This window comes from Acomys russatus, chromosome 3 (assembly GCF_903995435.1).
Source record: "Acomys russatus chromosome 3, mAcoRus1.1, whole genome shotgun sequence".
Classification (NCBI taxonomy): Eukaryota; Metazoa; Chordata; class Mammalia; order Rodentia; family Muridae; genus Acomys; species Acomys russatus.
In genome coordinates, this window is record NC_067139.1 from 21831926 (window position 1) to 21859827 (window position 27902).

The window sequence follows — 27902 nt, forward strand, 5'->3', positions numbered from 1 at the left end:
GGGTGGATTGCCCAGGGACCCTGAGTATGATGAGAGAATCTTAAGGTCCGTAGTGTGTGGTGGCTGCAGAGCCCACATGAAGCTACACACACTCAATACATTCAGCTTTCTGGCTAACCACAGTGGAAACGCGGATGTCTGTGGATGTCACTGTTCTGCACCAGGCCAGGACGGGTGACTTCAGCAGCGGTTTCTATAGTTCATCCTTTGCCTGGCGCAGAACAAAGCCATGTAACGAGTCAAGGTCTCTACCTCCGTTGTGCTCACCCACTTTTTCACCTCCTCGGAAAAGCAGCAATGTGGGATAGCCTCGTACCTTTAAAAGGGGAAAAAGAGAGCACTTTATTGAGCCATCTTTGTTTTGTGTGTGTGATTTAACGTGCCAATCAAGTAAGTATGAGGACTCCAGCACCCATGTAAAAACCAGGCCCTAGTGTGCCCATCTGTGATCCCAGTGCTGTGGGGTTGAGACTGGAGGGGCCTCAGAGCTCACTGGCCAGTCAGTGTAGCCCATCGGTGAGTTCTAGGTTCAGTGAAAGGTCCAACCTCAAAAAATAAAGTGGTCAGTGACTAAGACAGACATCTGATGTCAACTTTTGAGAGTTCACAGACATCACAGAACAACAACAAAAAGCAGCTATGTGTAAGGCCAAGAACTCCTCTGGCTAAAGTCAGTGGTCCAGTATAACTAGGGATGCACGAGGCCCTGGTTCCATCCCAGCACCACAGAAGCACCATACATATAAAAGGCAAAATATAAATGGCACGTACATAGCCCATAACACATGGTGAGTGCCCAGCAGACCAGCTCTCCAGCCATGGTCTTTTCCAAGGGTGGTTTAGAGTCACAGATTTCTTTTAACCCCATCCTTCACCAGGCCTGTTCATAACTGAAGGCTGAGCCCCTGGGTGGTTAGGACAAGGCAGCTGCTAGGCCCTGAAGGCAGTACACCACTCTCAACAGCTGGCATCTCAGGACTGGACAGCTAGATCCCAGAGCCCCACTCTGAAGCAGAGAAGAAGGCTGGCCTTTCAGAGTGTCCTGTTTCTCAAATGACACAACTCAGATACAAACCACTCCCTAGGGGGGCCTGGACAGAGTGAGTGCACTCATCTGTGATGCCAAGTGACAGTCCCCTGGGGTGCTGATCCAAATCTTCAGCTTCCTCTCCCCAGGTTTTTCCCCTGAGGTACCCACCGAGTACTTGCTGCAAATGTTCCGCTCAGTGGTGCAGTCTACTTCTGCGATGGTGACGTCTGCCAAGCCAGGGAAGTTCTTTTTAGAGAGCTCCTCCCATGTAGGAGCCAGATTCTTGCAGTGGCCACACCTGGAAGAGAACAGGGGCCGCTGCATTGGGATCTGAGTCAAGGTCAGTCTGTTTCAGCATTTCCTCAGAATCTATACCCACCGCTGCATACTCCCACTGAGTACACGTGGGCCCGTCCTCTCCTGAGAAGGAAGTGACAGCTGCGCCACAATTGGTGACCTGAGAGAAGCGAGAGTGTTTGCAGAGTGGGATGCTGAGTCGGCTTCCACAGCCTGCGAGTGGCGCTGACACATGGGGTCACTGTGAGCAGCAGGGGTGAACTTGGACACACAGTGTAGAGAGCAGTTTAGACTGGACTGCGTGGGTAGAGAGGCCTTGATACTTCAGCTATTTCAAAGAGACCACAAATCTCTCCTCTGTGCTGACAAACTCTCCCTCTACCTTTCCCCACTACAGGAGCAACCTGGCCATGGACTCCCAGTCCTATTGTCTGAGCCGTCCTGGTGCTAGGATTTCAGGCATGACTTGCGGCAACAAGCTGTCCAACTCACAAGTCCTGTCCTCATTAACAGTACACTCCTGAGTGCACAGAGTGAACAAGTTGATAAGAGTGCACAGTGGCCTCTGTGTATTTAGGTCCATCATCTAACACCCCTCTATATACTCTGCTTGTTAAAGCAGACTGTTGTGCGCATGAATTTAGAGCTAAGGAAGCAGAAGTTAAGGGCCACCAAAAGGACATGCACTTACAGCCTTTCATGGGAGTCAAGGATCTGTCGACCTCCGATACCAGGCTATCTAGGTCTCAGTGTGCTCTCCATCTACTCAGATTCTGGTCCCTGAGGACCACATGGCAGGAAAGTCCAGGTAACTAGGTCACATACTGAATGGCGCTAAGGGAAAGGTGAGCTCTCCTGAACCTTTCTACGCCCATCACTTGCCATTTTTGTTTGTGCCTAAGTAGATTGGGCTTTAAAGGAAATTCATGTCTTTCTCTAAAATGACTGCTGCTGGACAGGGTAAAGCGGAATCTCCTGCAGGATGGCCTATGTACAAATGTAACTCCTGTCCACTCAGCTGAGAAACGTGCTGTGACAGGATGCTCTGGCACAGCATCTCAGCGGTCACTCACCATGGTGCATAGAACTTGATGAAAGTTGTCCCTTGTGCAATGGTGTCGTCAAAGTTCTTCTCGGTGAGTGCCAGCACGGTGCCCTTCAGGGGAGGAAGGTCAATTTAAACACATAGTCAGAGCAGAGCAGCAAGATGGGAGCTGGCTAGAGTGGTTGACAAGTGATTCGCAGGGCAGCCACATCTCCTGATGGTACCGGGGCCCCATGCTACTGCCTCTACCCAAGTCCAGAGTCTGCTGGGATGGTGTGGGCAAGACACAACACAGGTAGAGGCAGTACACTGCGACCCTCGACAGACCTCACAGGCCTCTGTTCTGCCCATACCTAGCCCAGGGCCTTCAGGAACTGACCAGGACATTCTAGGCGTAGGCCTCTGGCTTCCAGGCCTGCGGCCAAACTGCCTCTGGGTCTACAGGAGCTCACGTGCCCCTTTCCTCTCCTGTCCTGTGTTATCTTCAAGCATTTGTCTCCTCTAGCCTACAGAAACGTAGCACACAGATGTGGTAGGAAGTTTTGTAACACCCACAGCAATGGGCTTCTGTGTATTCTGATGTACAAAATTAGTGTGAGTGTGGACCTGACTCAAGCAGGAGCATTTCGTGCAGACATTTTAAAACAGTTCTATCTTGACAGTTCCTCATGGGACCTCATCTGCATTTCTCAGTTAATGTTCATCAGCCCTCTCAGAGTGGCACGTGGGGCATTCATACAGCCTGGGTCGACAGCAGCACATGGGCCTTACGGGACCACCACAAGCACTACCATCCTGTGTCCAGAACAAGCAGCCATGCTCTCTGAAAGGCCATCTTAGAGATGGAAAACTTCGTTATAAATAGCCGTGGTGTGTGACAGGAGCACTTGCAGTGCGTGATTATCCTGTTAGGAATGACACACAGGCCCCCTAACATTTGTATGCAGTCACACTTCTTAAGCAAAACTTTCAGGCTATTCCTAACCAGTAATAGTCCATCTAAGGAATGGGTCCCTAAGCGTGAAGAGGCCTCCTGCTGCCCCAAGAGGGGGCAGAGCCAGCTACTAGCACTGCTGATTTTTCCAATTTCTAAGTAGTGGGTTTTCTTGAGCGATGGCTCCAGTGAGTCTTCACCCTCTCTGCACACAGTGGGTCCTCAGTGAGTCATTGCCTTCATCCCAGGGGACAAGGTATGCTCACAAGCTCTGTCCATGGCCCCTGGGGTCTCACTGTCAAGGGACTCAGTGGTGGGAGCTGAAGTGACAATGTCCATACAGTAGTATGTTGGTGCCCACAGGGTGCTGGTGCCAGGGACCTCCCTATTCTAGAGTTCAGGGTTTGCTCACATGAAATGACTACAATTTGGATAGAATGTGTGCACATCCTCCCTATACTTTAGCTGGTACTGTCACTCAGTGTGGCCCTCCAGCCCTGATCCTGAGTCCTGTATGGACTGCTCACTGTTTTGTCTCTACCTTCTCATACACACAACCTGGAAACCAGCCCCAGGGAACCAGGTGTGCCACCACCCACTCCCCACTTACCTGTGCTTGGCTATCTGCCAGAGACTCTAGAAATCTGAGGTGACTCAGACTCATCCTCACTGCCCGCTCCTGCCCCCAATGTCTCATCCTTACTTGTCTCCTTGTCATCCAGAGCCCAATGCAACAGTTCTTACCCCAGCTGCTGCAAGTCACCCTCCTGAAGCTGACCTGCTCAAACCTGCTAGGGCTCCGCACTCCGAGTTCCTCCCCCTCCCCACTCTGTGCACCCCACTACAGCACTGGAGCAATGGGTCTGCTCTGAACACAGCAGCTGATTCTCCTGACTGTACCTGGCTCCCATGCGCCCCCCTCTGGCAACTTGTGAGCAGTCAGTTCTGCAAACACTTGCTCATTTCTCTTCTCTTCAGGCTTGTCACAGCCCAGTGTGACACCTGCTCATGTTTTCTAATTGTTTCCTCCAGAGGCCCAGGGCCTTTCACAGGCTGGGAAACAGTTACAAGGTTCCTGAGTTTTTTTCCTGGCAGCCCATGAATAGTGCCTAAAGCTTGACAAAGAATTAAATCTAAAACCCAAGATCCCTTGAGGCTGGAGAAATGGCTCAGTGGATAAGAATGCATGCTGCTCTTGAAGGAGACCTGAGTTGTTTCCCTAGCACCCCACTGAGCAGCTCACAGACGCCTATAACCCCAGGTCTCAGGAACAGATGCCTCAGGTCTCTGTAGGCACCTGCACATGCGCGTGTGCAGACAAGACAGACACACACACATGCACACGCACGCACGCACGCACACAGAATTAAAAACCCAAGAATTAACATCCAAGATCCTTGGACAGAGGCGGCCTAAGCAGATGAAATATTCTTCGATCTGACTACTCAATTTTCTGCAGAGCCTTTCCTGCTGCAGATCTCCCAGGAGCCTTTGCAGCAGGGTTAAAATAAAATGGCAGAAGCCAGCTCTGGAGGAAACAGAACTGGGCAGCAGGAAAGGCTTACAGCAAACTCATGTGTATCATTCCCAAGTAACTGGAGAGAAAGGACAGACTCTGGAGGGTCTTGACACCAAGTACCTTCGCTCAAACTTTCTCACATCTACCTCTGGTTTTTTTCAAGGGAAATCCCTACTGACCTTATCCACAAAAGCAGGTTAACAGTAGACAACCTCTTCGAGCTGAGAAGACCCTGCAGGTAGACAGGACCATCTCCCTCCATTCCAACAAACACCCACCTTGTCACCTGTGGGCTCCGCAGCCAGCACCGGGGCCTCTGAAGGCTTGACCGTCTCTGGAGCCGCCGCTGGACCCTGCAGCTGTGACTCCACATAGTCTCTCAGTGACTCCAAGTCCCGCTTTCCCTTGTACTGATCCACCTGTTCAAGACAGAGGGATATTGTCAGCATTCTCAGCTGCATGCCTCTCACCCCACTGCCTGGTTAGGCAGGCCCCCCACCTCAGCTGCAGCTATGTGTCTCTTGTGACATGTCTGCTCCAAATTAGATGGGAAATTAGATTTAACAATGCCCCTCTTCCCTGCTCCCTTCTCTTGTCCCCTCCCCTGCCACGAGCCATCCATCCATCCACCCATCTTACTTCCTCAATTCTGAGATGCTGACCATGGGCAAGGTGTGGACGAGGCGGGGGAACAAAGCCCCACTGGGAGAAAGCATTCCTACCAGAACACAGGAGCACAGTGCCTGCACAGCTATCTAAGTCCAGTGAGAGACCAAGCTACCAAAATGCCTCAGCACTCTTTGACAAATGTCAGTTTTCTTTTCTACCAGGTCTCTCTGTTCAGGGAAGCACACACAGTGTACTCCGCTGCACACACTCCTCCAGCAGCTGGCAGTGGCCATTTCCTTATAGCCGCTCAGCCACTCAGCCAGTGGAAGGATTATCTCCACACAGGACATAGGAGCCGAAGACATACCTTCTTGCCATCTCGAAACCAGAGCAGAGTTGGATAGCCTCGGACCTGGTTCTCTGAGCAGAGTCCATAGTGCTGCGTGCAGTCAACCTGGAAACAAGATACAATAAAGTACCCAGTCAGTTTCTTCATAGCTTTGTAAAAGGCATTAGCAGACAATTTATACTTTAAAAAAAAAAAAAAAAAGTTTTAATCTAGATTCCATAGCATCCCTGGCAGCAATCTGCAAGGTTTGAAAGACTTTGCCTAGAAGCCACCCACAAATACACACACCTACGCTAATGGAACATGGTGAGAAGACTTGTCAGGATTTATCTGAATTCACCTGCAAATGGCAGGGCTAGGAAGCCCCACCCAACACCTGAGAAGGATGTGAGCCAGGCTGCTGAGAGTCTGACGCCCACCTTGGCAGTTTCCAATGCCGTGGAAACCTCCTGTCACTCACAGTTACAGTTTCAAATCAAACTAGGGACGAAGCTCAGGGACACATCATGAGCTTAGCATGCACAAGTCCCTGGTGTTTGACTGCTGTGCATACACCCCGCAAGTGGGAACAAGTAGTCTCTATTTAATAAGGGCATTCGTAAGTGTAGCTCTATAATTTGTCCAAGGAAGAACTACAGTAGCTATTTGTTCTGGTGGGAATTAAAGCCGTGGCCCTGTTCAAATAAGACAAACACTGAGCTACGCTCCCGCCTTTTTGTTAACATACTGTTTTTGAGATAGAGTCTCAATAAATTGTGGCAGCTGGCCTTAAATTTGTGATCCTCATGCCTCAGACTACAGGCCTGTACCACCAGGCCTGGTTCAGATTACTTCATGTAAATCAAGATTCTGCTTGCCTGATATTTTCACAAGCATTATTTTTTTTTTCTATCAGCGTTAAAATTAGCCAAGCAGAACTAAGCTGGTTTTCAGTATGTCAATAAAGTGGAGTTTAACCTATGTTAAGCTATAAGACTGCAGTGAGAGCCATTAAAGTATTAAAATGAAGTCCAGGAAGCTTCTAGCTTCTAGACTTTCCAAGGTTCTGTCTAAAGCAGCCCCAAGTGCCCAGCCATAAAGGTCCCTCACGGCCTGTGCCTGCTCATGCCTGCTCATGCTTAGAGCCTCTACTGGATAAAGTAAAGACAAATCACCTCCCATAATAACTCACAAAGATGGGGCCAGACAGAAAGCAAGATCATGTATTTCCGCACAATGCCCAATGACTGAAATAATCAGTATTGTTTGTCACTGATTGATAACCAGTCAGTAATAGAATACGGCACTGAAAGCATAGCAGGCGAAAGAAGAAAATCCACACAACTAACAATGAGAATTACAAATTACTTGCCATCACCCGACCCCGAGGGCCATGCGTAACAGCACATGCTCACTTTCCTGACACATGATTTCCTTGTTTCCCTTCTGCAAAGAGGCAACTGAGGGGAGATATGTCAACCAGGGTCAGGTCTACCCAACCCCCAGCCTCTGCTTCTGACCATCCTGCCCAGACACACGGCACCAGTTCTGTATGCAAACAAGCCCTATGGCAAGAGGAAAAAGAAGGCTTTCTCTGGAGCAATTCCAGAAAGAGTGCTTATCTGGTGGGTGCCAGAAAATTGGTGAGATTAAGAGAACCCAGGAGCTGCTCTGATAGTTCCAGAAAACCGGGACACATAGAAGGTGTTACACATTACTTCTGGCTTCTCAGTGTGAACAGTTGGAAGGAACTGTGCATAGCAGTGCAAGGAGGGCACGCCATGGGGAAGCGTCCACTGTGAGCCTGTGTGAGTGTAGAACCCAGGACGCTTTAGAAAAGCTACTGGCTGAGCTCCATGAACATCCAGCGAACAGTCCACAAAGCTCTACCTCATATCTTTGCACAGCTCCAGGGCTGCCAATTCAGAATTGGCCATCCCTTCAGAATAAATTGGCCAAGGCCATAATTTATCTCTAGGCTGTGGAAAAGCCAGCAGACTCCAAAACCAGGCTGCCATCTGCGAAGGTGAAATGAATTGTCAAGTGGCACACTAACTGGAATTAATAAATCAAGTTTGCGACTTTGCACACAGAATGAATAATGGACTACTCTGCTAATTAATCCAGCCCAAAGCAGGCTGTTCCCAGTTTAACAAGGGCTTGCACTTACCTTGCCAATCTTGACAGTTTCAGAATGTTCGAGGCCCAGAGCCAGCTGCTCCCAGGTTGGAGCCAGAGCTTTGCAGTGACCACACCATGGAGCGAAGAACTTGATAAAGTGCTCACCTGTAGGGAAGGCCAAGGCAGAGAGGAAGGAGAAAGCAGCATTGGGTTTACATCGCAGGACCAGACACTAACTTGAATGAAGAATACAGCTTTGTCGTCTTGCTTACAGACCTCAAAGTCCTTCTGGTAAAAAGAGACTTGCCACCACATATGTTTATATCTGAATTCAAAATAATAACACAAAATCAAATTTGTCATCTTTGAAGGGTAACAGAGGACCAACTCACACCGAGAAAGCTGGCGAAAGGGAAAGAATTGTACATTTACCCTGCCTCTTTTACCACCATAACACTGCGAGTGATGAATGAGGTTAGCACCAACAAGTCTGATGAGGGAGGGGCCAGACAGTGGCCATGAGTGCCCCTCCAATCACAGGTGACAGTCACTAGCAGCCATAAGGCCCTCTAGCATCCCTAAAAGCATACACGGGGAAACCCAAAACAAGGAAATGTATGAATCCACCAGGGATTCGATGAGCAGAGTCTAGCCTGTGGGGAATTATGCAGGTCCATAAACCATTTGTGCTCAGCAAACAGTGCAGGGAGAAATGTTTGGAACATGCAGATGCACAGAGCCTTACACAGACACCTGCTGCCTTCGGTGAGTACAACAATGTATTTAAGATCCATAAAAGCCAACATAAACTTCAAACAAAACGCATAAACTGAACCATCTTAAGTCAGATGACCAAACTAAAGCCTAGTCTCTACCAATGCACACCTGAGCTATGAAGCAACAAGGAAAAGACATGGGCACTCAGGGCAAGGGCCTCTGGGGAGGGAACGGGAGAGAGAGGCCTGGGATGTGAGTGGTTCACAATAGGCATCAGGACAGCAGCCATGGAACACTGTCTTAAAATTCACTAAACCCTGCTTTTATTTTCTGTATTTAACATTATATTTCACCAAAAACAAACAAACAAACCTAGATGTTTTGTTTTGTTTTTTAAATCCACCCCCCCCCCCCCCCGGCTAGTTAAAAAAAAAAATCAAGTCTTCATAACATTATTTTCTGGACACTGGGATTTTTATCTGGTTGTTCTGCTTCTACATTAGGCTGACAGCAACCCCAAATCAGGAGAGAACCCACAATGGATGTTGGGTAGTGGCCACACTGATGGCTGAGGCCACAGCCTTCTTGGTATGGTAATAATGCTTCTCAAGGAAATGGTGAGTGACTTATTCGACACTATGAACAACTTATCTTCAAGGCTGAAACCATCTCTGTGCAGACATGTGGCGCGCCAACCCCAGGCAGTGGGATGGAGACAGAATTCCCAGAACCAGGCAGCTCTGATGGGAAGCCAGCATGTGGGGTCTGCAGAATGAGTCCTGTAGGAGACACTGGCTCTTGGGTGGGACTTGGCTGGCCTGTGGGGAAGTGTCTAGGATGAAGGGATTTGGGTGCACATTCTATAGAGAGCCTGAGTCAGTCTGACTTCCCAGTAGGGAAAACAGCAAGGTTCCACTGCTGGCGTTAGTGCAGACTATGTATCTCGTTCTAGTAGCGATGGGAGACACTGTGATACAGCTCTGAGTAACACAGGTGGTGAGAGGAGGCTGGGCTCTCAGCACGCACATGCGTCAGGGCCAGATACAGTTCGAAGTCCTTTTTCACAGTGTGTGGAACCCAGTCTTCCTGGGGGTTTTCTCTCCATGGCAGCACTTGATACCGGAGCCAGCAAGGAAGCTGCGTTTGCTTTCTAGCCATATGGGGTTGAGCCAACTTCTGAAAGATGTCCATATGTTAACAAAGGGAGGCTTGTGCTTTATTCACAGTGGAGACTGTAGGTAGATATTTAGGAGAGCAAATCCAAAAAGTGAGTATAAAGAACACCTAATTTGATTCATAGTTTTAACAGTCTTACTACACTGTTTAAACAAGTAAAAAATGTGCGCTTGTTTCTGCCTCCAGCCAGTAAACATATGAATAAAGACTTTCTTGTCCAAGGATGTTGTGTGCACCTAGTGTGCTCACAGCTTTAGTGAAGGGTTAGGCCAGGCTCATCTACAAGGATGAAAAAGGAGAAAATATATTGCATAAGGCAGGCTGCATTAAGTAACAGTTCAAACAGGGCCAAAAAGACAATCTGAAATATGACCAGATATTGTTATGACCCTCAGACAGCAAGAGGAAAAGCCAGCCTGGAGCTACGGCCACCAGCTCCATCCTTACCTTGAGAAACATGCGGCTCAAAGTTGTTGGCTGAGAGCTCATACAGCCCCTGCTTGAGTTCAGGGGCTCTGGGTGGTTCTGCTTCCGGCTCTGGTGTCTAATAGAAAGGAGCAAACCAGCAATGAGGGGGGTTGTCCTTGAGGATGCACTTGAGGCATGGAGGAGGCCCCGTGCCTGTCCAGAACAGTCCAGAAATGCCATCACCAGTCTACCTCTCACCTGTGCTAGCTGAACAAGGCCAGACAGGAAGTCGCCAGGGCTTTAGCACCAGGCCTACCCTACGGGACTGAGCTCCAGGGCAGTTGTCTCTATCCAAACTCAACCAAAGAAATCCGTTGAAGTCTGTATACCCCCAAACCATGCCCTCTTCTTTGACCTGATCTGAGATTCCCCACAGGATTCACAATAAACTTCCAATGAGCTGCTCTAGACAGGTAGGAGCTAGAGACACAAAGGCGGAGAAACATGCAAAGCCAGAGGTGAAATCACAATGGAGCTGTCCCTGGTGACCCTCGGTTCCTACCAGGGGCAGGAGAACACAAGGAAGGGAAGCTGCCAAAGACTGACAGAAAGGTCAGTAATAAGAACCATGAACCCAGCAAGCAGCAGGAAGCACGGTAAGGGATGGGGTAGGCCTTGTGAGCTGAACCTTAAGAGGGGAACTCACACTACAAGCTTTGGATCAGAAGTGCACAGCCTTGCAAGGGCTCTCCTGCCAGCCCTCACTGACACATCCCAAGAGGTCATGCTTGGAATCATGGCTAGAACGTCTATCTACTGTGTTTCTTGAGTATGCATGCCTGTGACAGTTTAATTTGTAAAGGAAGCACAATTGGAGACTTAGTAATAACTAATGATAAAATAAAAATCACAACAATATACTAAAATAAAATAAATTTAAAATGTGAATTGGAGAGATCCCTGAGCAACTCCCTCTTTGGTCCCATCATACACAGGAGGAGCCTCAGCCAGTGCCAGAGCCACTGACAGCAAGCCAGGCATCACAGGCAACAGAAGGAACAGGGGCCCAGACAGCCTCCCCAGGCAGCCCATCCCAATGAAAGACTGGAGAATGGCAAAATGGCTCAACATAAATGTTTTCACCAAAAGGAACGTATAGTAGACTACCATAAAGGAGAACCTGGGAAGGACCTTCAGAGGGTGGGGGACAGACAGACTGCAGTTTGATGTTGTCAGAGAACAAATGAGCTTGGAAGCAGAAAATGTTACAGGCCCCGGTGGAGCTCCAGTGTAAGGCAGCAAATACACAGCAGACCGTTACCCTTCTAGATGCTACCTGCCCTGGAGAGGTCCTCCACACAATTACAGTAGAACTTCCAGAATAGTGAGAGTGAGGAAAGGAGGAAAGATGGAAAGCATGTTTGAGTCCACTGAACACATAATTCCAACAGCGGAGAGAAGTGATATTGTGTGTGTGTGTGTGTGTGTGTGTGTGTGTGTGTGTGTGTGTGTGTGTGTGTGTGTGTGTTCGGGTGCATGCACTAACAATCAGGGTTCAGCAGAGCAAGGTACTTCAGGGAGACATGCTACATATGGGGTTACAGACTCCAGTTCCACAAGGCCCTCTTCACTAAAGACAGCCGAGAGAGGATGACAGTGAAGAAGGCAAGGGAAACTAAGAAGATCAAGGTCAGCGGCCATGTCATTGTAAGTGTCACTGCAAATTCATTTACTATAACAGATGCCCAGAGAACCACAAGATGCCACAGAGACAAAAACAGCTAGTCTGCCTGAGAATCTGTCTGCTCCCAAGGCTGAGCAGGGCAGGGCTGGGTAAATGCTGCCTTACCACTGTTACCAACATGCACTCTACTCACCCAACAAGAACAAACGAATATAAAGTTCCAGCAGTAAGAATTGAGCAAGGCGGCTAGAGCGATACCCAGCAGTTAAGTGTGTATTGTTTTTGCAGAGGACCAGAGTCAGGGTTCCAACACACACTCAGACAGCTCACAGCCACCTGTAACTCCAGCTCCAGAGGCTCCAACAGTTTCTTTTGATCTCCAAGGCAACTGTACTCATGGGTACATACCTCCACACAGACATATGCATATACATAATGAAAAATATTAACAAAATTTTCTTTTTTAAAGAAATGAACAGAAGACCAAGGCTGAAGACCCAATCCTTGCTCTTTGTCCCTTGACCACACACACTAGACCCCTCTGAGGGGCCCAGGCAGCATGGACATTTTAGAATATTTACCTTTTGGTAATGACAAACATTGGTTTTAAAAGCCTGGTTTTTCTCAATACATCTTGAAATGTTTTTAAATTGCTTCATATCTAGTCAAACTGAAAAAAATTTTAAACTTCATTTTTAATTTAAATAAAAGTTTATTTCTAGTTTGCCTCTGTTGCTATAATAAACACCATGACCCGAAACCAACTTGGGGAGGAAAGGGTTTATTTGGCTTTTATACTTCCACATCACAGTCCAACACAGAGAGAAGTGAGGACAGGGGCAGGTGCAGAGGGCACGGAGGACCACCGCCTCCTGGCTTGCTCAGCCTGCTTTCTTTCTTCACAACCCCAAATCACCTGCCCAGAGGTGGCACTGCCCCTTTGTCAGCTGGGACGTCCCATATCCACCATTAATCAAGAAAATGCCCTGCAGACTGCCTACAGGCCAATCTTGAAGCATTTCTCAGTCAAATTCTCTCTTCTCAGATTACCTCTAGCTTGTGCCACGTTGACAAAAACAAACACTCCAACAAATCCAACATCCCCAATCCTAACCACAAGTACTCCAATATCTGGACTTTTTTGAGTCCCAGCAGGCACCATAATGGAGAACCCAAACTGGCCTCACGTTACAGGTTGAACCCAGAAAGCAGGCGTTACCTCTTGGCTATGTATTAAAGGCACATATAACAAAACCAGGAGACATTAATGAATTTCAGCTCTAGACTTGGGGCCCATGCCCAAGCCATCTCATCACACATACAATCCCCCATCTCCCACACCGAACAAAAGGACACGGACACAAATTAAACACCTGTAACTTTAAGATAATAACAATAATCAAAGAATAATCCATAGAAAGACGTTCGTGCTGAGCCTGGCTAGCCCTGCGCGCTCCCAGCCTGGGCTCCCCAGTGTGGAAGCCGGCTTCCACACACATCTACTCTGCCATCTGACACTAGTGGAGCACAAGGCTCCACTAAAAGAATGCCTCTTTAGTGCAAAGCTTATTTTAAAAGTTTGTTTCTTTGTTTCTTTCTTTCGAGACTATTACCTATTTAAAACTTTTCTCCCTTGCCTCACACCCTCCAAAAAAGGCAATGCTGTTTCGATCTATATGAAAACCCCACCTGTCCCTGTGGCTTTCCAGCATAACAAAGATGCAAATTCACCCAGAAGCTTGTGGCTTCCAGTTACCTAAAATGAATGCAGCCCCCAGCCAACGCAACACCATGGACACAGTAACGGAAGTTTCAAATCAGAGGTATGGAAGCACTAAGGAAGGAGTGTCCGATGAACTGGGACACCCAGAGTAAAGGACATGGCTGAAGAGTCACATATGCCCTTGAAAATGGCACCAATGAGAAGCAGAGCTCAAACCAAGTGCTGGGATCACATGAATGCACAGACCACCTTCAAGTTAGTGCACAGCTCCAACATAGTAAAGCAGCCTTGATGAACTGCTGTACTCAGATTGTACAATTCAACTGCAGTGGTACCCAGATCTCCTGATGCTCTTGACAGTCATCAGAGATGGGGAACAGGAGGATGCTGGCTACTCTTCCAGTCCCACCAACACCACACCATAAAGCACCAAAGTCCACTCCACTTTATCTAAGCATCCACAGACCGCAGGGTACCAAGGAAACCGTATATGATCATTATGAAGATTCCCATACCAGCCTTAGTAAGTAACGCTCCTACAGTGTTCAGATAGTGTCTGCACACACACAGATGCAGGAGGACACAGGAGCAATGACTAAGGGTTTTATTAGAAAAGCCAGTTAAGGCCTGGAAAGCTGAGGACCAAGAAGCAAGGAAAAGAGCCCCACTATGGACTGCTAGCGGGAGCAAGCCCGAGTGAGCTACAGGAGGTGGAGTTGGAGAATCAGGAGAAAGCACTGGCTCAGACAGGAGATTCCAGGGTGGGCCTGGTCCTGACTCCAAGTGGTCAAAGCCAGCCACTGGTACAAATGCACGCACGGTTGCTAACTGCAGCTCATGAGAAAGTGACACAGTGGCTACATGACAAAGCATATTTACAAATGGCACTCCCTGGGATGGATGCAGGGCACCAGAAGGAAAGGGGGACAAGGCTGGCAAGACAGTGAAAACTGTACTTTTGTACATGTTTAAAAATTTTCATATTAAGAAACTGTTTTCAAATTATTATCGGTCAGTTCTAAGTAAGAGTGCAACCTGGAGACCGGGAGGCTCTCCACCAACCTCACGTCCTGCATTGCCTTGAAGGGAGTGAGAAAACTGAAAGGAAAAGTGAACAAGCAAGCAGTCCAAGCTGACACCACCGCTTGCTGAGAATGGTCACCACACGGTGGCCTGCTACACGCAAGGGACAGCGGCTGTACATGAAATAAGGACGACGGAAGGCATGTGCGCAGACAAACACTACAGTGGCCTCCATGACAAAGCCACCTGACACAGCCTCCAGGGACTGTGGGCTGCCTTGCTCCAGCTGCCACCTAAACAACTCAGAATGGAAAGAGTGGAAAAGACTACTATACCCTAAAAACCTAACATCCATATAAAAAATTAATAGAACTCTCAGGATGTTATGGTGAACTACCGAAAGGGAAAAGTAGACAAACGAAAGGTGAAGTTATTGAGCTACAAAAGGAACAATCAGAAACAAGAGCAGAGCTGTAAGTGTGGTGGCACACACCCATATTCCCAGCTCTGGGGACAAGGAGAGGGACCCTGAGGTCAAGGCCAGCCTGGGCTACCCAGTGAAAAACACAGCGAAGTAAACAGATGAGCGGCTTGAGGACTTCAGAACTAAAGACTGTTAGGAAGACTTTGTATCTGGTTCTTGCCCAAGGACACCCAGAATACTTCTTCCAGGGATCAATAGGACGACTGCCCCATCCCGAACAGTGAGTCAGAAAACCTGCAGTTGTCCTGACAACAGGATGTAGCCCACAGAAGAGCCCAATGCCCAGTGTGGAAGTCCCTCATCTGCATCCGTGATGCCTGTTTACTCGATATCTTGGACATAGGACATACTTGGGGTGCTATGCTTTTTTTTTTAAGCTCCTGTATGCAAATTTAAGCTCATTAACTCAATCAGAAGTGTCCCAGGTAGAAGGGGTCTGTTTACAACTTCAAAAATATTGATACTTTAGTGTTTCACCTCTTCTGGTCTCTGGGCAGTAAAGGGAAGGAGGAGGGGACACTCACAGCTGGCTCCTCGTTCAGTGTCTGCAGCATCCAGTTCTCCAGGGTTTCGAAGTCTCTGGGACCCTGGTACTTCACTGCTTCTTGGCCAGGCTTAAAAAACTTCAGGCTGGAAGAACAACAATGGGTTAGAAAGAGCAGAAGCTTAAAAGTTTAAAAGCTGCTCTCAGGGGAGAGTGAAACAGCAGTGAAGCTGCCCGGGGGCTGTGGCAGGCACCTATCTGCCACTTAAACAAAACTCCAAAGGGAAACAAAACCACGTCACAGGAGACGACAGGTCCACGAGATCCTAAACTTTCACACAGATCTGATGTTACTCAGGGAAAACACATCTGGGGTGAAGACTTCCAACGCAATGTGGCTTCCCCCAGGCTTCTCCTGGCTAGTGTCCCTTATCCTTCCTGGCCTCGGGCTTCTGCTCACTCTTGTTGCTCCTGATGCCTGTGGGTCTCTCTTAGACCTGCAGCAGACAAAACACCATTTTGCAGTAGGAGTATTTCTAGGCCACCATGGCAGATGGATGCCCAGTCACTGATGGCTCACAGCCATCAGGGCATCCGAGCTGGTACAGTCCATCGACTCATGGCCCCCTTCCATCCACTCTGGTCCCCTCATCTTCACTTGCATCCCCACGGAGCAAGAATCTTTTCTATTTGCTGGCCTCTGAGGAAACTGCAGAGTTGAGGGAACAATTCCTATAATGGTGGGCAAAAGACATCACCGGAGGATGAATGTCACATATCCTGGTCTTGGATTACTCCACTCTTAATATGCCTTAGAAGAAACTTCATGGAACTTGTCAAGACTACGCTAAAAATGTGGCTCCTGTCAGAAGAAAGGGAAATGACGTTGAGGGCTTGCCTGTTAGTAAGCCTGCTTACCTATACACCCTCCAACACCTCCCTGACAGGATTTGGATTTTGTGAATTGATACAATGTTCAGAAACAGATTTTTAAGCTGGGATGTGCACAGCTGCTATATGTAGATGGAGTGCCACAGGCAGTGTGGGCTGCAGTGACAGACATGACTGGCCTGGCAGCCCAGAAAGCACGGAAATCATTTCCCATAGTTCTAGAGACTAAAGTCCAAATTCACAGTGTAGTACATCCACTATCTACAATGGCTTTCTGATTCCCTGATGGCACCCTCTCCTTGTGCTCTCATGTGGCAGGAAAGCTGAGACAACTCTGTGGAGCCCCCAATAAAGCATACTCCCTAATACCAACACACCGGGGGTCAGAATGGCATCGTGTTTTCTAAAACACAAACATTTGTCACATTAACAAACATGTTAGATCCCTTTAAACAAATGCTTTTAAACAGAAGTCTTAAAAATGAGGTTCCGCTGCTACACAGGAAACCAGACTGTATGGTGGAGTATTCTGAAGCACCCTTCAGGACAGCAGGATAGCAAATCTGCGGCAAGCCTCGTGGACACAGTAAAGGCAGGTCTTGAGAAGAACTCACGATGCTGCCCGGCAGTAGAGAGCTTGCTTAGCACACACAAGACACTGGGCTCCATCTCCAACATCAGAAGAGAAAGGGGGAAAAAAAGGACACTGGCTGGACCCGGCAGTAAGAAGGGTTTACTGGCCTGATGGAGACCGTATGAGCATATGCCCAGCTTCCTCAGGAGCTCAGAGACAATGACCTTCAGCTTATAGAAGGGCTACATCCTCCCAAACCATCCTAAGCTAAAGCCATAGTAAGATGAAACAATCACTTAACTCATCAAACATCCTACCCAGCCTGAAAAGCCCTCAGAACACATACATGAACCTCAGATGTACAAAATCACCTGACACTACAACAGTGCCAGATGTCGCCTGTCCCTTGCTGCGCTGCAAGCGGTGAGCAGAATGGCTGGAAGGGGCTGCTTCTGCCCCATCACGAAGGATGTCAAGTCAAGCCATCAGTAAGTCTAGGACCATCTAGACAAAGAAAAGCTAATGTCTACATAGATTTAGCCACTATACTGCACCTCCAATGAAGAACATGTGAAAGCTAAGCATAGAGCCTCACACCCATGGTCCCAGCACTCTGGGCCTGAGGCAGGTGAACCTTCAGCACAAGGCCTAAGAATGCAGTTCTGGGCAATCCTAAAAACAGTGAGAACCTGTCTGAAAATGAAAACTACCCACAAAGCCAAAACCAAAGTCTAAGCAAGCTAAAGTACACTGTCATATTTAGAGGACTGCGCGCGAGCGCACACACACATGTGCACTCACCGCTGGGCATCCTGCAGCTCTGGCGAGGAGCGTTAGGGTCACAGAGACATGGAAGCTGCGCATTGTACTTCTCCAGTCCCTCTCCCTCTAAGTGCCTCCCAACATGAAAGGGCAGGAAACACGGATTCTCAAAATACCGGAAAGGAACCAGGGCTTAAACACATTTTGTTGTTTCTTTGCTAAAGTTAAAAATATGAAGTCTAGCCTGCTTTTTTGGGGGAAGGGGTCTTTTTTCCCCCTACTTTGGTACACAAATCTCTTGTTGGATAAAAAAAAATATTTCCAAGCTGCTTAAGTCTGAGAGTCTTCCTTAGCTAGCTGAAAGGGCCTAGGGAGAGCTGGAGAACAGTTACAGACCCTCACTTTAGCCTGTAGCCTTGATTTTAATTTTCAGTTGACCAAGTGAAAACAGAAAGAAGGCACTCTGACCCCAAGTTCAGCCCTCAATTTCTCTACTACAAATGTTCTATGGACATGTGTGTCTCCTGGTAATCTGTCTTTTCCTGGGAAGCTACAGGGGAGAAAAAATCTCCACTTGGGTGTCACTACACAACCTGTGACAAAGTATACCAAAACTGATGTGCTAGGGATTTGACTGTGACCTCCAAAACAGAGCTATTCAAAGCCTAACCCTGAGGATGTGGCCTCACTCAGAACCAGGCCTTCACAGAGGTCACTGTGACTAAAGTGACTCGTGTCTTCACAAGAAATGAAAGTTGAACACACAGATAATGGTCCAAGGATGAAAAGGGTTGATGATGCTAATACAGTTTGGATCTGAAAGGTCTCACAGGCCCATTCATTAAAGGCACATTCTCTACTGCAGGGCTGCTCGGAAGTTGTGGAACTTTTAAGAAGTGGGCCTAGTGGGAAATCTCAGATCATTGTGGGGTGAGCTCTTGAAGACTATATCAAGACCCTGGGCTCCCCTCCCCTCCAATCCTCTTTTCTCTCTCTGCTTCTTGACTGACAATAAGTGCTCTATCACACCACTATGACCATAGGCCACCCTGCTGCAAGCCAAAAAGCAACAGGGCCAAATGACCATGGACTAAAACCTGCCAACTGTCAATCAAACCTTTCCTCTTTTGAGAGCAAGGGAGTTGAAACAAAGTTTCACTTTGGTTCAGGCTGGCCAAGAACTTATAATGTAACTTTTCCTTTACACATCTTGAGAATTCTGCAACAGTAACAAAAAAACGAGATATCAGCAAGCCATGAGAAGCCAGAAAGTGGCACAGAAGGATTTCCAAGCCGGGGTTCAGAAGGAACCTGGCAGTCACAGCACCCCTAGCCTCCAGAACTGAGAGAAAATGACTTTCTGTTGTTTTCAGCTGGAGATCAACACAGATGCTTGCTCCACTCAGCTCAGCCCCTGCCCAGCATTTCCTCTCAAACAACCACATTTTCCTGGCTCAATGTGAAGCCCTTAAACATTTTTCTGAACATAGTCAGCCACTTCTAGGGCTATGGAAGTTGAAATGGCCTTCCTCTCCAATCCTGTACTCCATTCAAATGTGCCAGCAGGAAAAATATTGTTTTTAAAGCCAGTGTGCTGACACAAAGCCCATCTACAGCCATCTTCTGATCGAGGCTTTGCAACAACTGACATGGGGCTGTTTCAAAGGAAAAGCACACAGGTAAACCCTGGCCTGCCTCAATGCAACCACCTAGCAACAGTCTTGCCTCTTGCACTCTGTGAAAACTAAAACCAAACAAAGACGTGCCCTTGGGCACTTCTGCCAGCCCCTGATCAACATGGGAATCCCTTTCAGGCCACCTTCACTATAGTCTGAATTTATTTTCAGACTGGTTTACTCAGGGGAACTAGAGCTAAAGGAACCAGCTCCCCCTACTTAGGAACCCCCATTAAGGCCAAAGTCTGGGAAAAGTCAGCCTCCCCAGTCCTCCCTTAAGGACCCCCATTAAGGTCATAGCATGTAAAATTCTGGAGGATCCAGCTTGACTCAAGGACAGCCAGCTTGTGGAGGGTCCAGCTTGACTCAAGGACAGCTTGTTTTGTGTTACAGCTTGCGTTTAAAAATTTCCACTACCCCAAAATTGTACTTACCCCTCCCCAACTAAAAAAGTCCCAATGCTAGTCTATTAACCAATCACGTTTCTCTGCTAAGTTCTGCTTCTGTAAAGGGTATAAAAGCATAAAAGCCCATGCTTCTACTCCTCGGGGTCTCCAGCTTGGCACAGGGATTAGCAGACCCTGTGGTGTCTGCTCAATAAATTCCTATGCATTTGCATCGGAAAACGGACTCCATCTCTCATTGGGGACTCTGGAAATAGACTAAAGATTTCCCTTCGGAGACCTGAGTCTTACAGAGCCTCTAAAGAAAAGTCAGGAGACACAAAATGCAAGGTGAGTCTTTAAGTTTGTCAGTGGCATCCATGGAGTGCTGATGCTACAGTATAGGACCCTGTTAAACATCTGCGATGGTTAGTTTTGTCAACATGACACAATCTAGAATCATTAGGGAAGAGAGCCTCCCTGAGGGATTGTCTAGAGTAGGATGGCCTGTGGGTATGTGTGTGTGTTGGGGGAGGGGGGTTGTGATTACCTCGAGATGGTAAAGCATGCAGTACCATTCCCTAGGCCAACTACTCAGTAACCTGGCTGAGCACAAGCATACATGCATTCTCCTCAGCTATGGACTGTGGAGGTGACCAGCTGCTTCAGCTTCTTTCCACCGTGATTTCCCCACAATGACATTCTGTAACCTGGCATTTAGAGCTAAAACAGGCTCTTTCTCCTCTTACCTGCTTTGGTTGGGGTATTCTAGAGTATTTAGTTAGGGTACTCACAGCAACAGGAAACAAAACTAATTCAGCTTCCCTCTCAGTGACCCCTGTCCTCAGCCCATTATGGCTGAGGAAGGGGGCACAGCCTGCCCATTTCTACTGTCCCTGTATAAGTACCAGGCTTTTAATAGGTATTTATTTATCCTCCTACTTATCATCAGCTTGTCTAGAATGCAACAACTGAACCAAGCAGAGTTTGTTTGTTTGCTTCTTTCTTTCTTTCTTTCTTTCATTCATTCATTCATTCATTCCATGGGGTAGAGTCTAAGGCCTTAAGCTAAATGTCCAGCCCCATACTTACTTTAAAAACATGACAGTGAGTGTGTACTGTTTATAAGATACACACTCTAGGACATTTTTCTGACTTGATAGAGTCTTGAACTGTAGCACTAATATCAGTAGGCAATCACTAAAGCCCAAGAGTTCTGGAGTCCTTTATGGAAATGCTAAACCTCAAATGCAGAGCTCCACTGAACCCTGTGCTAACGGGAGCAAAAGGTGGGTGGCACTGTTATCATCCTTAGAGGTTAAGTGACATGGACAGTGCTGCCCAGTTACGGAGGGCAAAGGGGCCTCCACATTCCAAAGTGCAGGGCTCCCTCCACTCTTCCTTGCTGCCTCTAAGGAGTAGAGAGTTTGTATTTCATACCTAACTCCAGGCCCTGTGCAGTATTCAATTAAGTCATGAATTGTACAGATTTGACTTGGTACCCCAACTACCACATTTTTCGGACCATCAGATGCACTCCCCCCCAAAAGTGTGGGGGGAATTAGGATATGCCTTATGGTCTGTTTTTCTTGTTTTACTGCTCTAAAAACTGGGTGCATCTTATGGTTAGTTGCATCTTACAGTCCGAAAAAAATGGTATAACAAATAGTTATGAGTTGAAGTAGCCAACTGTTCGCCAGCCTGTGGAATAGCATAACCCTCTTTGGTAAACTGCCTTTCCCTCCCACATTAGCCACGTGGTCTGAATAGAGACATTGTTGTCTACAAGATCTTGCATCTGCACCACAGTGGCTGTTTCTGGATGATTCTCCCAGACAGAGTCTGTCAGCCACAGGCCCAAGTCCTCCCTTAGGAGCTCAAATAACTTGACCCTCCAAAACTGATCCTCCACTACAGCTTTACTCCTGTGTAAATGATCCAGTCCACAACCCAATTACAGCAACAGAAAATGGACTAAAATACCGTCTTTTAGTTAAGTCAATTTGTCAGTCAGCTTTCTCTTGCTCTAACAAGGGTCTGGAATCATCAGCTAAGAAAGAGAAACAACGTATTTAGATTCCCAGTTTTGGACAACTGCGGCCATGAGATACTTGAGTTTGCTGCCTTTGGTCTGCAGCAGGACAGAAGCTAACAGGCCCTACCCCTCACAACAGTCATGACCCGACCAACCCAGGGCTGAGACCACACTAGCCACTTCAGGACAGTTTCAGAGAGCCACCTAGCCCCACTTCCTAAAGGTTCTACATGCTCCCCATAGCACCGCAGTCTGCTGGGTTTTGGGGGGACTCACCTAGACTGTAGCAGACAGTCATAATTTGTGTCAAGGGAACCAGGCTGCATGAGATTTGCCACACTCTGGTTTGTCACCCTCTTTCCCAATAGAACCAGACCTTGTATCAGCTGCAGGGGATGTAGCTTTTGGAAAGATCTTTAATCAGTAAGAAGAAAAGGAAGGACTATAGCAGTGGCAACAGTTCAAACCAAAAGTGAGAACACAGCCTGAGTAGGATGTGCAAACCATATGAGATGCGTCCCCTGGGGCTGGATCTCAGGCAGCCAGAGCCCACCACTGCCTTGCAAATGCTCACTCTCTCACCAACGGGAAAAGCCAACAATAATTAATTAGGGCTATTCCCCCACACAAAATACAAATGGTGTCTACAATAACAGTGCTCAATATAATCTTGTCCTAATAGCAAGAACCGCCTGCTTACATTCAGCTCCTCAGATCTATGAAGGAAGTTGCCAGAAGCTGAGCTTGGATGTTCCTTGGCCATAGACAGCAGACACACAATGTGGAAACAGCAGCACAAAGACGCATGCCTTCTCTTCCTTCCTACTTACGTGGGGTATCCTCGCACGCCCTGGGCAGAGCACACATCGGAGTCAGCCGTGCAGTCCACTTTAGCCACATAGACCTTGGCATCCTCCATACTGTTGTACTTGTCTCCCAGGTCGTTCCAAGTTGGCTGCAGCCGCTGACAGTGTCCACACCTACAGTGAGGCCAGAGGAGGAGCACATTGAGGCCCGGTGTTCAGGGTGTCCAGATGACTACTTGAGCCTTCCCCATCAAGCAGTCAACTCCCCACCCTTTTATCTCTCTGCAGCTGCTGGAGAGCTCACAATGGCACCACTCTCCACATCAATCAGCAGGCCCTAGTAGTCTTTTTTGACCTCTAAGCCAGACCTTGCCTCCTTGACTTCTAATTGGCCTCTGGGCACAATTGCAGTCAGTATTTCAGTTTCCTGAAAAGGAGAACTTGCTGTGCCCCTGGAGCTCAAAGGTTTGCATACATGCTACCAAAACTTTCCCTGAACTCCCCCTGTGCGAGTTCTATTTGTCCTTCACGTTCAATTTGTGCGTCACTTCCTCCAACAAGGCTTCCTGGCTCTCAGGCTACCTGCCATCCACTCTCTGTTCTTCCTCCTTTTCTGAAGTTTCCCCTGCTCTGCCAAGTGGCTTAGCACTCTGTTGTTACGGCTCCACTGTTCACGAAGACTGGTCTCCTCTACTACATGGCGAAATGTACACAAAGACAAGGCAATCTCAAGACAATTCAGCTCTGCACCTTCTCCAATGAGAAGCCTTAAAATAAATACACTTAAATTCCTTATTTATTTAGGCAGGTCTTGGGTATCCAAGGTAGCCGAGGATGACCTTGAACTTCTGACTTTCTTACCTTCACCTTCCAAGTCCTGCAATGTTAAGTGTTTTCTGGAGATCAAACCAGGGCTTTGTGCATGCTGGCCCAAGCACTGTACCATCAGAACTACACCCCCAGTGCTCTATACTAAGTATCACTACCCAAGAGTTTGTGATAGCCCAAACATCTACAGTTGGTAGGGTCAAATGTCTCGTATTCACTGTGTGAACTTATAGACAAATATCTGAAAGCCATCTATCATTAAAAACAATAGCCAGGCAGTGGTGGCACATGTCTTTAATCGCAGCACATGGGAGGCAGAGGCAGTTGGATCTCTGAGTTTGAGGCCAGCCTGGTCTACAGAGCGAGATCCATGGCAGCCAGAGCTGTTACACAAAGAAACCCTGTTTCAAAAAAACCAAAAAATATAATAATAATAACAACAACAACAACAACAATGCTTCTTGCCTCCCTGCACACCGCACTACAGCATCAGGATCTCTCTTGTTACACGACCTGAAGGGCAAGGCTGACTGTCACCTTGCATTCTGTATCACATTTGAGTTCCGAATGGGTGTGATCACACAGCATTATGGCATGGGACTGTTTTTTTTCTTTCTTATCTAATAAGTTAGCCAGCCGTGTTTATAACATAACTACTGGCTGCATTACCTTCTGAAAGGATCACTTAAAACGATCCCTTACCAAATGTTCACTCACAAAAGTGACAGGCACTGATAACTGTTGAGTTTTTTCTCTAATACACTCCCAATACAATCTGTGATAAGCCTCTTTTCTTGACCTGACCTCCAAAGCAGACATCTAAAGGTGGCACTGGAAAGTCAGCTTAAAGCTAATGTGTCTTCCGGGCAGGATTTCCCCAGGCAGGACTACAGACAGCTCAGTAGTTTAAGACCACTTGTTGCACCCACATGCGATCTCCATTGCTTGTATCCCTGGCTCTATGAAATCTGGCACCCTCTTCTGCTCCCCTCGGGACCCACACACATGCCACACAAACCCATAGAAATATACACACGTGCATAGATAAAAAACAAAATATATAAACAAAAGTTTAAAATACAGCATTATTCCCTTTTCCCCCTGAAAGATTGTCAGTATTCTTTTAATATATATGGTGTAAGTGCCAAGAAAGCAAGGCCTGTCCTGTCCAAATACTTGGTATGCACTAAGCACTTGGCAACTTAAGCAGACTGAATGGGAAGAGAACCCATGAGGTGAAACTGTATTTGAGGACTTGGCTGCCGCTGATTCAGCAAAGTGAGCTCAGCAAGGCGGTGGGTGGGAAAGGAGAGGCTATCAAGGAAGAACCAAAGAGCCAAGACCCAAAGGCTCCTTAAGTGTGTACATAAAGGGGCACGTGGACTTTCTATTCCCCAGCTGGCCCATGTTCCTGTTTGCTCCTTGTGGCATCTGGTGTTTAATCAAAGAAAGCAGGGTTGGTTCTAGTGGTGGCTCTGGAACCCGGTCATGAGATGCTGCTGGGATGACAGTAGCGTGGCTGCCCCGAGAGGTTTTCAAAGGCTGTTCTGAGATGTTTGGGGAATGTGATCAGCTGCCCTCATTTTAGAATTGTACACATCCTCAGCATCTTTGAAAGGGTTCATATGAAAACAATACAAGATTAAAAAAAGAAGATGAAGATTTACTCTGTACCCCAAATTAAACTGACCATCTGGGGCATGCCCCTCTGCACCCAGAAGCAGTGAGGAATCCACTGGTTCTATCCAGCTGGCAATACTGGTTTGGAGGTGGCCTGGAGCCAAGTGACAGAGCAAATGGACCTAACCTTCATCTTGACCTCACTGTGCCCAGGCTCGGTATGACCCACAAACTGGCACTAGAGACACTGTGACTTGATGCCGGCACAAAGTCCTGCAGCAGGCAAGCTTAGAACAAATACACACAGGTCAATACACAGTGTCCTTGCCCCTGCATCACACATAGGCACCTAACATTACAGGCATTCAAACTGAGAAAGAAGAGGGGAGGGGACCCAGGGTATTCTATCTCAAGTTCCATACTGTTCTTAAAAGCCTTATTTTTGAAAGCTTAGCATTCTACAGACTGGGACCAAAAAAAAAAAAAAAAAAGTCATGAGTTCAAGGTCAGCTTGGCTACACTGTGAGATCCTGCCTCAACTTCTCCTCAAAACAACAAAGACCTAACCTTCAAAAGGCCATGGCGGGCACCCACACAGCTCTAATATTTCTAGCAGCATAGCAAGAAGCAAACAACTAAAGGCTTACTCTGAGGAGCAGCATCAACCTAAATGGCTATAAGTGGAAAAAGAACCTGTGTGATGCCTTCCGACCCTGACTGGCCAAGACTAGCTGGTTATTTACTAGTGATATTCCGAACTTAAAACCCCGTCCCACTGCAGAGAACCTAACTGTCTGCATGTCAATTTTTCTCCTGGAACTAAAAACCCATAGATTTATTCCACTGAAATTGGCCCCCAATTAAGTCCTGTGGCGGCGTGCTTAACTACAATCACTACCCTGAGACTACTCCTGCACAGAGTAACTATTAACACTGACTGTTGCAGGCTACTAGTATTTTCTCTTTCACTGGGTAGTTCTATAGATTCAAGTTGGCTGTTCTTGGGAACGTAAATCAATATATCCCATTCGTGCACTTTCTCTCCTTCATTCTCTCCCTCTCTCTCTCCCACTCTCTTTTTTATTTTTCCAGAAAGGGTTTCTCTGTGCAGCCTTGGCCGTCCTGGACTCACTTTATACACCAGGCTGGCCTCGAACTCACAGAGACCCACCTGCCTCTGCCTCCCTGCGTCTCGGGATTACAGGTATGTGCCACCAGGCCAGGCTCATTCGTGTATTCTTAGTAGATAATGGCTGTGAGCCAAACTGACCCCCAGAAATTAATTTAACACTAAATGAATTGAAATGCTGTAATAGCCCACTATAGGATTAAGAGCAAAGTTGCTTCCATTTTGGAAGGCAGGATCGCTGAAAAAGTTGGATTCCACAGGCACATTTTTCTAAACTATTTAACCCCCTTTCTTTAATGAGGCCCTACTGAGCTAGGCAAATAGAACTTTGCTCAGCAATCAACATTGCTAACACAACCCACATCTCAAGAGCCTACGCTCTGAATACCGCTTTCTGCTGTGAATCTGAGAACTTCTCTCTCTGAGCATCTAGGCCCCAGCAGGAAAGCACTGCTATGTCTAGAACAATTCCGGACTTGCACAGTTCTTTTGAGAAAGCGGCGGGGTGCACCAGGAAGCCCCAACGGAAGAATGGAAGCCTGCAGGCATGACTTCTAGGAAGAACTGTTCTACCTCACACTTTCCAAGCGACCGGGCCCCAAATGAGCAAGTAAAAAGGTGACCCAGGACAGCCTTAAGTTAAAGGCCTTGAGAATACAGCTCAAATCTACTCCAGTGGGACTCCAGACCTGGCACTACACCGGGCTCCCAGGGGTCGGGTAGCCCCCCTCCCCTACCCAGGCTCTCTCTTCCCACCCTTGACACAGAATAGGAAATCACAATTTAGGAGGGACTTAGATTTTTCAGTCCAACCCAATATTGAAGCACCAGCAGGGACGGACGCTCCAGACTAGGGCACGTGTTCGCCTGGCTCCCGCCGCGTCCGGCCAGCACAGGAAGTTTGGAGAGCTGGGCAGGGGACTTAGCTGGGGGTGCCTGGACTCCAGCAGCGTGGCGAGGCTCAGAGGCCTTTCCGGGTCTCCCCTCTGGGCCCGCCCTTCCTCGCTAGCCGCCCGGCGGCTAGCGCCACGTCAGCGGCGAGGCCCGAGCGCGGCCCACGCCCCCGGCACAGCCCGCGCGCGGCCTGGCGCCCGTCCCCGGCTCCAGTCCCCCAGTGCGGGTCCCGCCGGTCTGCGGGAGCTGCAGTTACCAGGGCGCGAAGAACATGACGAAGTGCGCTGCGCTCTGGATCCCGTGCGTGAACATGTCGGCCGTATACAGGTGCTTGGCGTGCGGGTCTTGCTCGGCCCCGCTGTTTGCCTCCGCCTCCTGGGCCCGGGCACACCGGCGCGCGCCGAGCAGCAGCAGGAGCGTGGCCAGGGCCGGCAGCCCGGCCAGCGGCGGGAGGAGGCGACCTGGGCGCGGGGGCATCGCGGCGGAGCTGGCGAGCTCTCGCCGGTGCCCCGGGTCCCCTCCACGGCGCCGCCTCCCGCCCCGGCTCCTCCCACGACCGCAGAGCCACGCCTTCATCTCAGAGCTCCGCCTCGGCCACGCCCCTACCCGCAGGGCCACGCCCCCTGGCCTGCGGGACGCTCGTTGGGGGCCACTTGCTGCGTTCTACTGAAAGCCAAGGGAAAGATGAGGTCTCTCAGATCCTGGGGTCCCTCGTGCCGCAC

The 27902-nt window shown here is 48.3% G+C and overlaps 1 protein-coding gene across 1 annotated transcript; it reads right to left on the bottom strand.

Annotated features, from left to right (window-relative positions):
* Nucleotides 1–170: 170 nt before the first annotated feature.
* On the bottom strand, nt 171–27695 carry Txndc5 (thioredoxin domain containing 5). The gene is made up of 10 exons (XM_051170189.1): nt 27437–27695; nt 22734–22883; nt 15623–15728; nt 10224–10320; nt 7933–8048; nt 5802–5888; nt 5104–5244; nt 2401–2483; nt 1199–1328; nt 171–316 (listed from the first exon to the last, which is right to left on the bottom strand). Exons 1-10 carry the CDS (start codon nt 27655–27657, stop codon nt 194–196), a joined length of 1254 nt encoding a protein of 417 aa, XP_051026146.1. The 5' UTR covers nt 27658–27695; the 3' UTR covers nt 171–193.
* Nucleotides 27696–27902: the final 207 nt, after the last annotated feature.

What these genes read in the sequence shown, in the direction of transcription:
- Txndc5 (XM_051170189.1), bottom strand. Translation starts at nt 27,657, where the DNA reads ATGCCCCCGCGCCCAGGTCGCCTCCTCCCGCCGCTGGCCGGGCTGCCG. An exon ending in TGAGCCGCATGTTTCTCAAG is followed by an intron (nt 8,049 to 10,223) that starts GTAAGGATGGAG and finishes CCTTCCCTACAG; the next exon opens with GTGAGCACTTTATCAAGTTC. An exon ending in GGTTTCGAGATGGCAAGAAG is followed by an intron (nt 5,245 to 5,801) that starts GTATGTCTTCGG and finishes TGTCTTGAACAG; the next exon opens with GTGGATCAGTACAAGGGAAA.